At 43.6% G+C, this 17,032-nt stretch overlaps 1 protein-coding gene across 1 annotated transcript in view; it reads right to left on the bottom strand.

Moving 5' to 3' along the window:
• The window catches only part of LOC129180047 (zinc finger SWIM domain-containing protein 6-like), a 62,931-nt gene extending 47,957 nt beyond the window's left edge, over positions 1-14,974 (bottom strand). The window contains exon 1 of the mRNA XM_054774066.1: positions 14,086-14,974. Within this exon, the coding sequence (XP_054630041.1) occupies positions 14,086-14,530 (445 nt within the window). The 5' untranslated portion in view covers positions 14,531-14,974. The remainder of the gene's footprint in view (positions 1-14,085) is intronic.
• Positions 14,975-17,032: the final 2,058 nt, after the last annotated feature.

Genomic DNA, 17,032 nt, shown 5'->3' with positions numbered 1-17,032 from the left:
AGCCTCAACTAGCAGTGGTAAAGTCGGTTCATTTTACTGAGTCACTCACTAAAGTGATCCAGTTCACTTGAGTCATTTGAGGAAGTCCAGTATTTCCTCTGAGTGCGCAGACTTGAGTCAGTGGACAATTTCAACATACAGTTGTTCCTTGCTACATCGTAGTTCGAACATCGTCAGTAATGTTACATTGATGAGACATGACATTACATTACATTACCTTCACACTGCATGGAGTCAGCCATGGCATGTCTGACATGACAGTGAAAACAAGGTTCTCCTCCCATTCCGTGTGGAAGTGGTAAGTTTTTGGCTTCTTACTTTATCCTTCTTCCCCACACCGTTTGAAACACTTCTTAAGTTTAGAATAAATAAATTGGAGGCTAAGTAGTTAGCTCGGTAGCATGCTGTGCTGAAAGCGGAGGCCGTCTAATGTGTCCCTGCAGTGATCCCGTAGACTGTGCGTAAGAGTTGCAATGTGGTATAAACAAAGAATAGGTGTGTGAAGATGACTTTAGGGGTATTATTAGATGTCTACGGGGATCTAATAATGGTAAATATTGTATTTAGAAAATCATAAACAGGTTTTCTATGCTCTACTACATAAATATTCCGTTTATTAATATTGAATTTTGCTTCTCGGAAAATCACTTATCACTGTCGGGTCTGGAGCCATTTAACCGCGATGAACGAGGGACGACAATATTCACAGAGTCAGCTAATTCGCCTTGTTAGCAGCCAGTCGAAGGACTCAAAAGGATCCGGCTCAGTGGCAACCTTGGACTCATGAATCCTGATTCAGTTTCGAATCATTCGTCTGGGTGATTCAGGAACAAACCAGCTTCAGCCCCAAGAAGGGGCGTTACGGGTCAAAGAATATACTGTACACATTTACAGGAATTAATCAGACTCACATTCAACGCAATAAGACTGCAACGTTTACAGCGGGTAATGTCTTTTTACACTTGCATGACAATTAAGAATGTATGCTCTCATCATTTGTTGTTAGACAGCAAAGACAGCAAACTTTTATTGTTTTAACATTTGAATTAATTAATAGTGGTTCATGTCTTTTTACACTGAAAACTATTTGGTTAATAAAGGTTTTGCGATGATGACAACAATATTTCCTCTGGAAAAATGTGTTCAAGCATGGAGGTTCTACTGTACAGCGAATGCGTTCTCACAGATACAGTAAATACATGTGCACTGCTGTAAGCAGGCTGCTTTGTGCTTATTTCAGCAAGCCATTGGTGCAAAGAGGAATTCATTAAAAAAGAAAAAAAAAAAAAAGAATGTGGGCATCAGATAGGAGAATGCTGAGCGCTGCATTCTCTTGTTATTATTGCCCAATCGAAGAGCGGTGTGGTAATAAAAGTCATTAAATGAAATAGGAAAAAAATGGCTTTTAATAGGGCGCTGTCATCGTGGATTTAGTAGCCCTTTCTGCTGCCCCGCTTAGTCCTCCTTCCTCGCGAGGAAGAAGAGGAGCACACTAGTGGATTCCTAGACAGAGCCTTGCAGCCAGTCAAGGAGCGGTGCTGACGCAAGCCAAGCAGCCACAGTCTGGGACGGGAGACAAGTGGAGCTGGAAAAGAGGGGGGGGACCGAGAAGGAACTCACGCGGGAGCTTTATTACTTTAGCTGGTTTATTTTACAGGGGCGACACACACGCGCACACACACACACACACACACACACACACACACACACACACATAACTGATGTGGCGGATTTAAAATAAGTTAGTGTGCAGGGTCATTTTTTAAAAGTGTGCTACATCTGGAGTGTGGTATTGAGGCAAGGCTGCAAGGCTGGCTTTGGTGAGTTAGGCGGAAACGGCCATGTCTGAGGCAGGGAATGGGATCAGGAGGGGTTGGGGAGGGAGGGAGGGAGGCTGGCACCAGTGGGCTGGAAAGACTGGAAATAGGGCAGAGACATCAGGACCTGATGGCTAAAGGACTGTCCACCAGTGTCTCTTGATAAAATGTGAAAAAGCGGAGAATAAAGAAAATGTCTGCTTTTGGAAGTAGGGGTGATTCACTTGGACTGGGGGTGGGGGGGTCCGTGACACACACATGCATTTTGGGACCGTCTGGTGTGCAGGCAAGTTAACGGGGCGCCGTTAGGGATACGTTTGATCGTTCTGTTGCTTGCTTTTGATCCTTTTCCAGCCTGAAATGACACATTTTTATCTCATCACATATGGCAGCTATTTTGTTTTGATTGCTTGTTGGGACAAAAAAACTGGGCAAATGAACATTTTAAAACCCATCGCCAAAATAATCAGGAGATTGGAAGACGATAATGGGAATAATTGCTTGCTCCACAAGCTACACTAGAGATTGCCTACAAAAAAAAGCATATTTGTTTTCCAAAATCCTCATACAAACACAGACACAACTTAAAGAGAACTGTGCAAAAGTGTTGCTATAATGGCCACAAATAACTAAATTATCGCTCAGTAGAGCGCAAGGTAGAGAAAAGAAACCAGATTGCCATCGTTTTATCTTGGTTGTCCATCTCTTCTTCTTATTCGAGAGGAGACTGAGGTCAAAGTGGAGAATTTGGAGTATAATATTGTGGTGTCACAACAAAAGGGTAAGCTAACATTAGCATGAGTGTTTATTTTCGTCATTTCTTGCCATGTATCTTCCAATGTTACATTGACTGGCAAACTGAGTGGTTTATGTCAGTGATCCCCAACCCCCGGGCCGCAGCCCGGTACCGGTCCGTGGGTCATTTGGTACCGGGCCGCACAGAAAGAAAAAATAATTTCCATGATGTTTTATTTTGAAAAGTGGCCGGATTCTCTCTGTAACATCAGTCTCACTTGACGCATGTCCATTGTGCGTGCGCTAACTTTCTCTCATGCCGCACAGATATTACTGTATTTTTACCATTTTACTTTCACCTCATTTTTGGTGTCAAATTCTGATACTATAAAAAGGTAAGTTTTGATGACTTATTGAGTGCTAATGTGCACCCTTGTCTCAAGTTAATTCATGCTAGCGCACTGCAAACAGCGATGTAATCATCTCTCTGGAAGAACTCCAGGCTTGAACTGGTGGATGGTGGGTCGGCATTCATTTTGTGCTTTTAATTTGATGTTATTCATGTGTTAGTTTTACACAATACATAATAAATAAGATAAATTAGATCGCTATAATGTCTGAAAGCCAGCCCCCAACCCCCGGTCCGCGGGAGATTTGTGGGAACACAAGCCGGTCCGTGGGTCAAAAAAGGTTGGAGACCACTGGTTTATGTCACCCACAGTATATGGTTTCCCTTCGGCACTCTTGGAACCCCACCCGGCCAGACGCAGGAAGCACTGTTATATTGCATAGTACATCGTACTTTTTCCTAAGAAAAAACAACTAATACCGAGTAGAGCCCTGGTGAGGCACGTAGATGTGTTGTACACCTACCGTGTTGTTTGTGCGGTCATTTTTCTGACAAATGCACCACATGGTGGCCGGTTATTAACCCACAAGTTCAAGCCTTGTAAGTTGGACTGACTTGATCATTTTGTGTACTCGATAAAAATACATCCACTGTCACTTCAGGGTGTTTAACTGACTAACTGCAGAATTTGGTACACACCTTTGGGGGACTGGCAAGCACACGTCTGTACAATTTGAGATAGATTGGCTGGTCAAGATGGCCGCCATCAAGCAAAATATCGTAGCAAGTTAGCAGCTAATTGTTCATAAGTTATTGACCATTTGTCTAACGATAAGCACAATCCATAGGGGGCACCACAAATGCCATTCAGTTTGACTGTACAACGGTACCTCGGTTTTCGCTATAACTTCATTCCCCAATGTCAGACGACAACCGAAATGTAGGAAATCTAAATCCAATGAATCAGTTCCAGACACCCGAACATATTCGGGTCAGTCTCCTGAAAGGGGTACCAGAAAGGGTGTCATCACTTCGAGGGGCGTGACACACACACTGCAGTGATTAGAATTAGATTAGAATGAAAATATACTGCAAACACATTGAATAAGCGGAGGGAACAGTGTTGAATGTTTTCTTTGGGTCTGTTGTGTGTAATACACAACCTGATGTCAGTCTCAGCCCTTTTGCGCATCGCCATTTTGTGACATGCAAAAGTGTGTCAAAAAGTCGAGGAAATAATACAAAATGGTGGAACTTATGTTTCGGCCCCTGCGATTTCCGAAGCATAACACCTCACTTTGCGCCAAATGCATTTTGCTGCATCCAAAACAACAACAACGACAAAACGCACACGTAACCAGCGTAGTTGACACACAATGTAACTCACATTGAACCGTCAAAGATTATATGCAAATGAGCTGACCTCTGTCTTGACACAATGTGAACTTCAGACTATTTCCGTGTTGTTTCTCCAGTTTTTCAATATAATAATAATAATAATAATAATAATAATAATAATAAGTGTCACTGATTCAAAATCATAAATATGGCCAAATGTCCAGGAAACGTGTTACCTTTATGATTCCTACTGATCCATATTCTCTCATCAATACAACTGTTTATTTACATCATGCTTCTGCGGAAATTGAAGTGTGTTGTTTTAAAGAACACAGTGTTGTTTCGCAGTTTGAAGTGGGGTCCATCCACTAGCTAAGTGTTACACGCAACATATGTTGCCATTGTGGAGCATGTTTGTGACAATTTATGGTCAATTTAAAACATTTCAAACAATTTAAAACATTTAAATTAAACATATATATTAAAGTAATATACTTTATTATGAGCTATCAATTTTGCTTGCTATTTGACACTTTTTGTACCCCTTTCAGGAGACTGACCCGTTAAAAAAAAACATGTTATAGGGGATAATTTTACATGCAGAAAACAATGCAAAATAATTATTAAGGGATGGACAGAAGTTATTGTTGATGCAAACTTCCCGTACATCCTGGCAAAATCTAATTCAATAGTGTTTCTCACCTTTTCTATGAAATTGCTGGCAACTTTTTTTTTTTTTAGCAGTCACACTCAATAAAAGAAAAATGCACGGACAGTGAGTCAGCAATGCGGAGGGTGCTTCGATCTCGCAGAACAACACTACAAGGCAGATGGACTAGTTTATTACGTGCAGTTTTGTACTACAAAGGAGGCAACATTTTGGTGAAGCGTTTTGATGAAAACTGAATATTACAAAAACCGTGGCGTACAAACACTGAGGTTTGACTGTATGTTAAATAAATACTGTAAAAAAAAAAAGGTCAAGACCTCTGCACAGTACTGCATATTCAGAGATACCAAGCTAACACGCTAACCTATCAGTTGAGCGACAAAGTCAGACAAAGATGTGGAATCTGCTTCTCGGAATGTCTGCTCCACGGGTAGAGATCAAGAGTTCTTTCCCTAAAGACCGTCTTTCACATGAATGCAGTCGCTGGCCCTCGCTCGCTCTCCCTCTTGGACAGCCAGATGTTTACACTAGCTCTAGGCTCAGCCATGTTTCCATGACAATTCAAGTTAGTCACATGGCCGGGGGTAGACCTCAGGCAAGCGGATCTGCGGGATTTCAGCTCACCTTTGAGGCCGTGGGGGGGTGGGTTACTTTCCCCAAACATGCGTGACTCAAAAACATGAAATGTCTTTGCAGCCTTTCATTTAGAGTAACATGAAAGACCTTTTGGGAGCAACGCAGGATGGGGGGTGGGGGGAGGTGGGGGGCACGTTTCCCAAAAGTTCTGAATCATATTGTGTCAGCATCTTGTTAAGCTGTCACTCTGCGCTCTCAGCGCCGTAGCATGTGGGCTCATTTTTGATGGGCATTGTGAAGAAGAAGAGGAAGAAGGGAGGGAGGGGGGGGGAAAAAGAAACCCCGAGATAATAAAAACAGATCCACCCACATGAAAAGAAAACAGCCCACACACACAAACACGATGGCGGAGCGCTCGGCTCACCTAAAACACAGCTCGGCAGCCTGATAGCGTCTGGCGGGCGTCATCCTCGTGCAAGATTTACGCTTCACATCATAAATTCTGCACCTTTGTGGACAAAATGCTTGAAATTGTGAGCCTGGAGTCGTACACCACTGCAACTAAAACCACAATAATAAACACATTATTCAAGTAAGTAAGTAAGACGGTGTCAATCAAAAGTGGGCATTATTTGCTTGAAAAAATGGTAAGAATTTGTGTGGACGTCCGTTGGTATATATAATAAAGTGGTGGGTTTTCCAGGTTTTTTATTCCACACAATAGTAGTTGTTGGGGAACAGAAAAGAGAATGAGGGTCTCCTGTATTTACTTGATGGCATGTGGCTGGTGGTTATGATAAGGTGACAAATTCCAACCCTGAGGAGACGAGCAGCAATGTCCATGCAGCAAAGTGGAGACGGTGGAGTATAATACTGAAGAGCGGAAATGCATGCATTGAGATAGAATGAATACTAGTATCTTTGGACTTGTTATGAAAGAGTGAATATTCAGGGCCCGAGTCCCAAGCAGTGCAAAGACGCCCTGAAATATATTTGTTGTACTGTATGGTCAGTGACCTCCAACCCCCGGGGTTTTGGTACCGGGCCATTCTATGTTTTATTTTGAAAAGTGGCCGAATTCTCTCTGTTACATCCGTCTCACTTGACACATGACCATTGTACGTGTGCTAACTTTATCTCATGCCGCACAGAACAGATAGACTACTGCTGTATTTTTACCATTTTTCTTTCACCTCATATTTGGTGTCAAATGCTGATACTATAAAAGGTATTAATAAAGGTAAGTTTATTAATACCTAAGCGCACTGCCTTTTACCACACACGTCAAACAGCGATGTAATCATCTCTTTAGAAAAACCCCAGGCTTGAACTGGTGGATGGTGGGTCGGCATTCATTTTGTACTTTTAATTTGATGTTATTCATGTGTTAGTTTTACACGATACATAACAAACAAGATAAATTAGATTGCTATAATGTAGCACAAGCCGGTCCGTGGGTCAAAAAACGTTGGGGACCACTGCTGGATGGTATTGTAAAAGTTTCGCGTTCCTGTACATTCCATTTTGGGGGCCTCAACATGCCTGAAAATGCCCAAATTTTTGTGTATCCTTGTGAAAACTGATGTATTTTAGGGGTCCCGAACACAACGCCTTGAAACTCACTCAGTTGTGCCCCCAGAAGAGAAAGAAATGATCCCCCGTCAAATTTGAGTGACAAACCGAACAGCAAGTCTGACATTTTTGTTTGGCGCGGCGTCCAGTTGTCATACTTTTCACAAAATCCTTCTCGGGAATTCGCCCAAATAAGAATCAGGGATACTTGACAGATGGCTGATGATACATTGCGAAGGATTTTAAGCTACGCTGTAGGATGTGGACAGAGTCTTCGATGGGTTTCCAACACAAAAATCAAAGTCTCTGAGTTTGATCAAACCCCTTTTGGGTGGAGGAATGGGGATTTGTTCAATTACTCATGTCACACAATTTCCATAAGTTCTTTGTTGTGTCATTCCCACGAAGACGCACACCCATTCAACAAATACAAATTCAATTCATCTGCTCAAACCTCTGGTATTTTCTTTCGCTGAAACACCTAAATAAGACAAAAAAGTCACATCCAAAACAAACGAGAAGCTGTCCTTGAACCATTCGGACTACATGCATGGGAGAGAAATACTTAGAGGGTTTCCCCTCACCAGTTTGATTTACATGTGAGACTTGAGTAACAAGAGCAGGGGTGAAATGATTCCTCCAGTAATTAGAGTACCTCCATTACAAAAAGGAATCTGCTTTGAGGAACCACGTACGTCACCAACACACAGGAAGAAGAAGGAAGCAGGTGTTTTGTTGAAGGAGCAGTACGATTAAAAAGACGAGAGAAAACGACGAGGCGACAAAAGGGAAGGAAAACAAAATTTAAACAGACAGATAAATGTCAAAAGTGCGTGAGCATTGAAGCTGAACAGCAAGACGATCGCTGTGACGTGTATCCATTGTCCATTGCGGCACATCTTTGATGTGGCACGACACCCAGAATGGAGCCGAGATGAGGTAAAATTAACCTAGCGGAAATCAATGAGATTAACGTTAACATAACGTCGGCCGTGTGGACGGATAGGTTTCTCTTAATTATGAATACTGTCAAATCTGCAGCTAGTTTATTACAATGGTATGACCTTAAGGTTAACGTGATTTCATACAGGGTTCATTTTATCTGCAAAAAGAGCTGAGCTAACACATAGCATTTTAAACATGACCGTCCAACACATTAGCCTACTGAGCTGGGTGGATAAATACAGTTTGTTGCTATGCACTATGTGAATTTAAGAAATAAAACTGTTGATTAGCTAAAGATATGAAACCAATTGGTCTTCATTATTACGTGAAATGTCTGATTTTCGCTTGTGCATTTAGAATTGCTCTTGAACCAAGCAAAAAGATGTTTTATTACTCAATTAATCAAAGGAAGTTTCAGTCATTTTGTCAAAAACATTTCCCTTCAAAATTACTAGCTGGGCAGATGCAGTCCTGCCTCATCCCATTTCAAATTTGACAACAATACCACAAATAATGAGTATTATACACTGATTTTCCCAAGTACAAGACGGGGGTTTCCAAAGGTGTGCTATTTAGAAACCCTCGGTTACGTACATTATATGTAAAAATGATAAAATAGTCGCTTAGAAACGAGAAACAGGGAACCACCAGCCTTTCACTGTTATAAATGGTAAAAAAGTGCGGCGATAGATGACGAGATGAGAACCCTAATTAAGATTCTCCAGAGCATGAAAAAAGTAACCCGGGTTACGAGCAAGACGGACACACACCCACGCACACGCACAAACACACACTCTTGGCAGAAATAGGTGGACTAGAAGAGAATGACATTCACACTCAAAAAGGCATGACCGCCACGGACATTCGGTGGTATTTTTAAAGGCAAGCGGCCGTAGGCTGTGCAGTCCAGGAGCGCCACTGCAGGCCACACAATTTCAACGTCTAATTTTAACAAAATGTGTCCAGCTCGTCACTCAGATTTGGGGCAGCTGCTTGATAAAATGACATGTACTTCCATGTGGGGAATTAGCCTAACAAGGGTGGAGGCGGGGGACGGCGTGCGGCCTAATGACATTGCAGAGAGCAACATATGCCAAGCATCACTATGTCTGTCACTCCTTGGGGACATTACGGTAACAGGATAGTAAGAAGGAGGTGTGTGTGTGTATATGTGATGGGGTGAGGGTTTTTTTTTTTTGCCCTGGAGACAGACAGTGGGGGGTGCAGCATAAGAAATACAAGGTACAAGAGGTCAAAGAGGGGAGGAGGAAGAGGACAGGAGATGAATGGCAGAAGAGGGGATGAACTTGACCCAGACTGGAGGACTAAAAACAGGAAGGAGGGTAATGAAGTGGAAACATGCTTTGTCATGCCTTGCTAGAGCCATAGGATTAAACTTCTATAATTAGAGGACGAGGCATCATAAGCTAGCCTGTCTTTGGAGCTGCTAAGGTTAAAATTACACAGGAGGGAGGGGAACAGAAGCTACAATGATTAGAAGAAGATGAAATGGAAGTTTGCAATAACATCTGATTGACAAGATGGAAAAGTAAGCCTCTTCCACATCAGAGCCGCCTGTGCCTTTTACACAGATCCCAGTGAAGCGGGATATTGCCGTGACTGTGTGTATGCTATTCACACACACACACACGGCATCCTGAAATATTCATCAGATGTGTGAGGAAAGCAGCGCCAGCGCCTGATGTGAAATATAAAATACAGCGACAATTGCTTTCAACACAACAGGGCATGTTCATCCTCACAACCCTGCCCCCGTATTGAGGAATATTCTTGCACGCAGGCAGCATCTCACCTCTGTTAAGGCTGTATTACCACCGCCAAAGGTGAACAATTGCAGAATGGACTTGGTCCCCCATTTTGTGTCAGTAAAGACTAGCTTTTAACATTTTTCTGAAAATGCGAATGAAAACAAACGCCAGCTTTGTAAAAAAAAGAATAAAAAGAAGTCATATTGTACTGAGCAGCCAGGACAATGTCATGTGTATCACTTTTCTACATCATAATCGGTTCCACTTCTCATTTCCAGCTCTGTGGTCATCACCGGCACCCTTCTTTGGTAGCACCGGGAGTAAGTGTCATGAAAACGGGTGGGGAAAAGCACTCGCGGGGTAGTCCGAAGTCTTCCATGAAGAGACGCTCTAGTTGCTCGTACACGTAGAAGCTTTTTAGAGCAAAGGTAGGCCATCTGACATATTCATCACTCCCTGTGTGCAGCCACCGGGCCAATATCACGCAGCTATAACAGAGAGGCAGCGGACCGTCGGATAACACTCCTATATATGAATATTTATCTGAAAGGCTGGCATTGGAACAGATGAGCTCGCACAGGAGAGCGAACAAGCCATCCATCTCACTCGCTCCCCTTCCCCGCTCTCCATCCGTTACTTTCACACATCCCCTTCTCTTGCAATCACCATTTCAATGCCTCTCCACTCTTTTGCATTCACCCACCCACCATCCAACCCCCTCTAGGCTTTCCTGATATCACCCGATCTATTGCTCTTCCTCCTTAAACCACCGACCCCCTCTTCTCCTTTCCTCCTCCTTATCCATTCCCTCCACTCTGCTGATATATGTATGGCAAAGGATGGATGGAGGGGGAAAAAAAGGAAAAAGCGTGTGATTAATGTCTTTGAGAAAAAGATAAATAATCACAGGAGACTGGGGGCTGGTAGTTGGCCTTAGGGGAGCAAATATGGAGAGTTTTATGGCTGGGGGAGGAGGAGAACAGCGACAGCAGATCCATTCAAGTATATTAGCCACCCCCCTCCTCACTCCCTCCCACATACACACAATAACCTCAGCATCTTTTCTATTGCGCTACTGTCTTTCATCATCAACACTGAATCCCCCATCCCTCTGACAGACACACACACATGGATAAACACTTTTTTTCCAGGCCACTGTATATGTGTGATGGGCCAATACATGTGCTGCCTGTGTGATGTGGCTGACAGCCCCCCGTCCCTCCACACACACACACACACACCCACACCCCTCCCATGCTGCCCTGCTTGCTTTTAAGCCCCTCATCCTCCAGTGGCTGCCTGTCCCCTGGAGTAGATTGCATCTTTTATTTATCATTTTCTCTTCCTTGGCTTTATTTCTTTCCATCACCACTAGCACCAGCACAACGCCTCCCCCCTGTGAAAAAAAAAAAAAACTGGAGCGAAAATTGCAATCAGCATAACACGCCGCCGTCCTCCTGCTGTGTACTCGCCTGTCATCCTCGGCTCTGTTGTGAGCGGATGAGACTGACAGCCTGTGCAGATGAGGACACAAACACATGCGCTGCCTCCCCCCTCCCTCCTTTTACAAACACACTTACAGACTAGGGATGGGCGTGATAACTGATTGGGCGATTGATTTATTGCTGAGAACACTGACGATTGTGTGGAATGGCTCGTCAATTAATCAGCTCTGGAACTACTCGGTTGCAACCTGCAGAGGCGCTGTTGATTCCGTCTCTACTAGAACAACTTGACAGTTTGACATTTGTGGCGCCCCCCATGGGTTGTGCTCAAAATCCTTTGAAAGGCATGTTAGCATACATGTAATACAGATATCCTCATAAGTTTGATAATCATTAGACAAATGCTCAATGACTTATGGACAAGTAGTTGCTAAGACGTTTTTGTTAGTGGCGGCCGTGTTTTTCAACCAGTCTTGCTCAAATGTTACACACATGTGCTTTCTTAGTCCCCTTAAGGTGTGTACCGAGTTTCATGGTCATTCGGCTAAACACCCTCAAGTTGCAGTGGGCATTTTGTAGAACGCATTGAGCTGTGTGAGAAATGTCAAGTCAATGTGACACAAGTTAATACATGATTATAAATCGTTACTGGAATTAGAACAGGCAAGCAATGTGGATTACGTTGACGCGGCTTGGAGAAACGCCTCCTCCGATAGCTAGCCGGGACCACCCAGCGGCCTGCAGAGCACGGGAGCCTCGGGGGAGCCCAGTGCTACCGTTAGCCACTTCAGAGTGATGTGGATGCGGACCCTCAACAGACGTAAGCACAGTTGTCATGGATGACTCTGATTAATCCGTTCTATGGATCATCATCATTCATTGTTGAGTACTTGTACATTTAATCATTTAAAATGCGCATATTTAGGGCTTGCATTTAGCATTATGCTTGTTAGCTTCCGTCGCTCGTGAGCAATGGCAATTGAAGAGAAGGTCCTGGAGCTTAATCTAATCTAGTCATTTTGACAATTTCACCCTATTGTGTGCAGCGCTTAAGGAGTAGAGGAGATAGATACAGTAATGTGAAAAAAATTATGACACCCCATGGATGTGCTATACATCCAAGCAAAGCACTGGTACCATTGCAGAAGGTTATCTTACAGTTTTGAAATGTATTTATCGTACTTTGGTTGTTATTCGTGTCTGTTAGCCAACTCCGCAACAAATGGAAGAAGTCTGATGTGCATTATGATGCTACGCTTTTAGTTTTCCTGTGACAAAACATGGAGGAAGGCAACTCAATTGACAGCAATCAAGATATTAGAGGGCTATGATAGAAGTGCGGGTGTAATTCATCATTGATTTCCAACTAAATTGTGGCAATTTGGGTAACAATAATCATAGGAAATGTCCATAGCCTTTGATTTCTAGGTACAGCTCCTCTTGTACGGTACTGGCATGGGAACAGGAGTTCAGAGAATTATTTGACTACATTTCCTTGATTATTCAGAAAATTAGCTACGATTGATTGCTATCTTTGAGGGAAAATCCTTCTCTAATGACAACAAACTGGTTGAAACATTGCCTCTGCTGGCTGCAGCTGAGTAGTGCACTCTATTTTGCCTCCATTGCTTCAAGATGAGATCAATGGACAATTCTAAAACAATAAATGAATGATGCCCATCCAGGATATTGAAGGTGACGAGTGAGTTCACACACCGGCTAGCACAGTTAGCACTGTGTTTACATTTGTGGGACGGCGTCTCTTGGCTGCTATTTGTCAACAAGCTACGGCAAATGTACTCAGTCAATTTAGTCAATTAGTGAATTTAGGGGGCATTAGGCAGTTTTGTACCAGGCAAGCACTACGCCATAAAAGAATAACAATTAAGTGATTCATTTAGCGTGAATTTCCCCCCATGGTCCATCAATGAAACTTGCCCAGCCCTTTTCCATTTCACCCTCCAAATGCGCCTAATGCTGGGGAATCTGGTAAACAGGCCAGCTAAAGAGGCGAGGAGAGGGTGGAGAGGAGGGGAAAGCTGCCCGCCTGTCTGCCTTGCTCCATGGCTACTATTGTGCACTGCACATTCTCCAAGCCCACAAGAGCTCCAGCCATCTCCGCACACAGATTCTTTGGAGGCATTGGAAGCCAAGAAGTGAGAGTTGGGGGGGAGGTGATGGAGGAGGATCATGCATAAAATCTTGTTTGCAGGATGCGTTAAGATTCAGATGAACTGGGGAGGGTAATGGGATTAGAATCCTGAACCGCTTCCAAGGGTGTGGAGTGGGACTGACAGCTAAAGTCGAATGCACTGGTGAAATATTATAGGAGGGGGGGTTGTTGGATGCCGAGCCCACATTTCTCCTCCCTCATAATAAAACTAGGTGAGTAATTTGCATCCAGCAGCCACATATGTCCTGGCGTTGACTGGATGCTGGCGTACAACACACATATACACACACACACACACACACACACACACACACACACACGCGAGAAAAAAAGGTGTTTGGCAAACAAAATAGAAGCACTGTGGCTTTAAATCGCCCAGCCCTCCCACCCTTCTTTATAAATATCGTCTATTTAGCCAGCGGTGAAAAGATATAGGGGGGCTTTTGTCTGTGGATTGGTGGTGGTGGAAAAGGGGGGGTTGGCAACAGAGAGCTGGAAAGACACAAAAATAGGAACAAAGTGCTATAAGCTTCCAATTGGGACGGCTCCGGGGCAATTCAATGCGCGCAGCTCAGTGGGCACACAAGAAGAAGAAGTGGGCTACTATTACTGACTGACGTGTGGAAATACCCTGCATTGTTGACACTAGAAAGAAAGCATACAATGTGTTTTCTTTCCTGTTTCGCTTGCACTCACCGACTTGCAGTACGTTGTCCACCCAGCCACCCTCCAGCAGAGTGACACCTCGCAGGAAAGGCAGCTGGGTCTCGTCATTATTGTCCCCGCTAGTTCCACTCTCCTCGGCCCCGGCGTTGAAAGACGAGTACATACAGATCTCCTTCTCGCTTCTCGGAAACGACCAGTATACGATCCGGCGCTGGACGGGCTCCGGGATCCTCTCGAAGCGCTCCTCCACCCGCTGGAAGGGCCACTTCTCGGCTACCCTGCGAGCCGCGATGTCGAGCAGCGACTCCGGGTTGTGCGCCTTACCGCTTTGCCCCGACGCTCCCGGAGCGGAGCCGGAGCCGGAGCCGCCGCCACACAGGACTCCTCCAGCCCGCTGCCCTTGTCTGCACGCCGGGTTGTAGCCGGGCCGACAGCAGAGCCGCTTGGCTGGAGGCTGCTGGACTCGCTCGGCCATGTTCGCACCGCTTCCAACCTGCCTCGCCGAGCCTCTCCGATCATATAAACTGGATGAGGAAGAGAAAAGGGCAATCTGGCGCCGATTGTTTGCCCTACATGGGCACGCTGTCCTTATGTGGTGAGGTAGGCGGAGCTTGAGAGTTTCGCGGTGTCCTTTGTGTTGTGAAAGTAGCCGCGGTGGGCGTGGCCTTGGCGCTCTGCCAGCGCACGAGTGGCGCTATAAAAGGAAGTGGAGGCGGAATTCCCGAACGTCGGCAAATCCTTTGTGAAGCCGCGGGGGGGGCGGGGCTACGGCGTCCGACGGCCTTTGAAGTTCCCCACTTATATGAGTTTAAAGGCGGAGACTTAATCCAGGGGCGGTCCTGCTGGTTCCCACAGGGCCAAAAGGGTGGCAAGAAAGTGGACTTTTTTATTCTGCCTCTTCTTTCTTAACTTTTCTCTTCCAGCGGAGCCTGACCTTCAGTAACAGCATGATGCTTGTTGTCCAGACTTTGCTCCAAAAAGAACTTTGAACTGTTATAGACAGAGATAAAGTTAGTGAGGTGGAAATACAGCACACATATTATTAAACTAAGGGGTCAAATAATGACCATATATAACTAGAATGTCATTCAGTTCGGCGCAGATCTCCATCATGGCCAAGCGAAGTTATGGAATCTTGTGGTTGCCCGTCTGTTTGTTAGCTAGCAGGCTACTTCCTGTCATAGAGCATGCGGAACAGACACACACACCGTTATGATTCAGGCTGGGGAGGGACTGGACCGTCAACCAACTATTTATGTATTAATTTCTTATTGTTGTAATAAATTGTATTATTGTTATTATTAATAGTATTCTTAGTATTATTTATTATAAATATTTAACCCTTAATTTCATCACACCGAATGACAAATAATGTTTCCCAAAAAAAAGGATATATATTATTTTTTTCCACTTTAAACACATCACTCTATTAAAAGTACTTTTGCCTGAAATATACATAGAAAATATTAATTATATTTGGGGGGTTTTAACCCTTTAAAGGCCAGTATTTTAACATAGCTCCATTGTCTTTTAGCCACATACGAAGGCAAAAGTAAAAACACACATACACACTATTATCCAGCATCGGTAGCGACACATACGTATCATTTCAGAAGCAAAGCACCCTTGCGAAAACAATAAAACATGAGAAATTTTGCTGCATGCTTTGAATGGGTAAAAAGTAGCCTTATTTGGTGGACAAATATAAAAACTGAATTGTTGATATAAAGGATTGCATTTGTTTATGTTAAGGTGGGATCAAAAATGGCATTGTGTTTTTATTCTTAAATGTTTGACAAATGTCTTCTGCCTAATTGTACATTCAACATAGTTATATTCAAAGAAAAAAAAACAACTTCTAAGATCTTTTATGCTTTGAGTAAATATTGATTTTATTGAGCTTTTTCCTTGTAGATTTTTTCCACTAAATCCATCAAAACCAAAAAAAAAGATGTAGGAAATTTCTCAGTGTCTGTGCAGGTCATTTACTTTCCCCTAACAGCCATTGCAAGACACACAACTTAGTGGAGGTGGATGAAAACCAATTGTGTCATTTTGCATGCCCACCTTCCTGTGTGTTGATAGCTCCACTGTGACAAGAAAGAAGGGCCAGCCAGCTTCTGTGGGAGCACTCATCAGGTTGTGGTTACATTGCCCACCCCCGGGCTCCCCATGACAGAAACTACCATAATAATTAAAACAAATTTTACAAAATGGCCACCAGATTGCTGGCTTTAATTGTCTATAAAACAAAAGTATGCTAGTAAATCAGAATGCAATGCGTCTGCTATGTGTTCCCAGCTGCCCCTGCTCTGACTCCTCCGAGCAGGACTAAAAAGGCTGGCCTTTGAACCGTTCTGAAAGCGATCCATGCCGTATGGAGCGAGCAGATGTGGCCTAACCTGATTTGGTTTCAATACTTCCCCACAGGAAGTTCACAAAGCCAGGAGGTCCTTCTTTGTTATGTTTAGTCATCTTTCTCAAGAGGGCCAGTGGAGCTTTTTTGGCTTCCTTTTTCTGCTCTCAAAGTGGAGTTATTGCTTTATAATTTGCTGGATTGTTCAAACACAGCGTTTACCGCTGATCGGATTTTTTTCTAATCAAAGCCAGGTGTCATGTGTTTCTTTTTTTATCTGGCTACTAGGTTGCATGTGTTTCACTGCAACACATGACGCCACCACTTAAATATTGGAATGCTCTCATTTTCCTCTAATTTTGTGGCACGTGACAAAAAATGGTCTTGGGTTTTTTCCCCTGACAGACTTACCAATTAGAACTTTTTTTGGAAAACAAAGAAATCCCTTAATTCAGAAAACATAGATGAAGGAAAAAATACATCAGTGTGGTCTTGCGGCCGCACAGCAAGTTCAAACCTGAATAGCCATAACTTTGGCAGTTGTGTTCATATCCCAACAAATTACAAAATTACAGAAATTATTAATAACTGCCATTTTAGATAGATAGATTCTTGCTGTTT

This window comes from Dunckerocampus dactyliophorus, chromosome 4 (genome assembly GCF_027744805.1).
Source record: "Dunckerocampus dactyliophorus isolate RoL2022-P2 chromosome 4, RoL_Ddac_1.1, whole genome shotgun sequence".
In the NCBI taxonomy this organism is placed as follows: domain Eukaryota; kingdom Metazoa; phylum Chordata; class Actinopteri; order Syngnathiformes; family Syngnathidae; genus Dunckerocampus; species Dunckerocampus dactyliophorus.
This window is presented reverse-complemented; position numbering and strand designations above follow the sequence as displayed.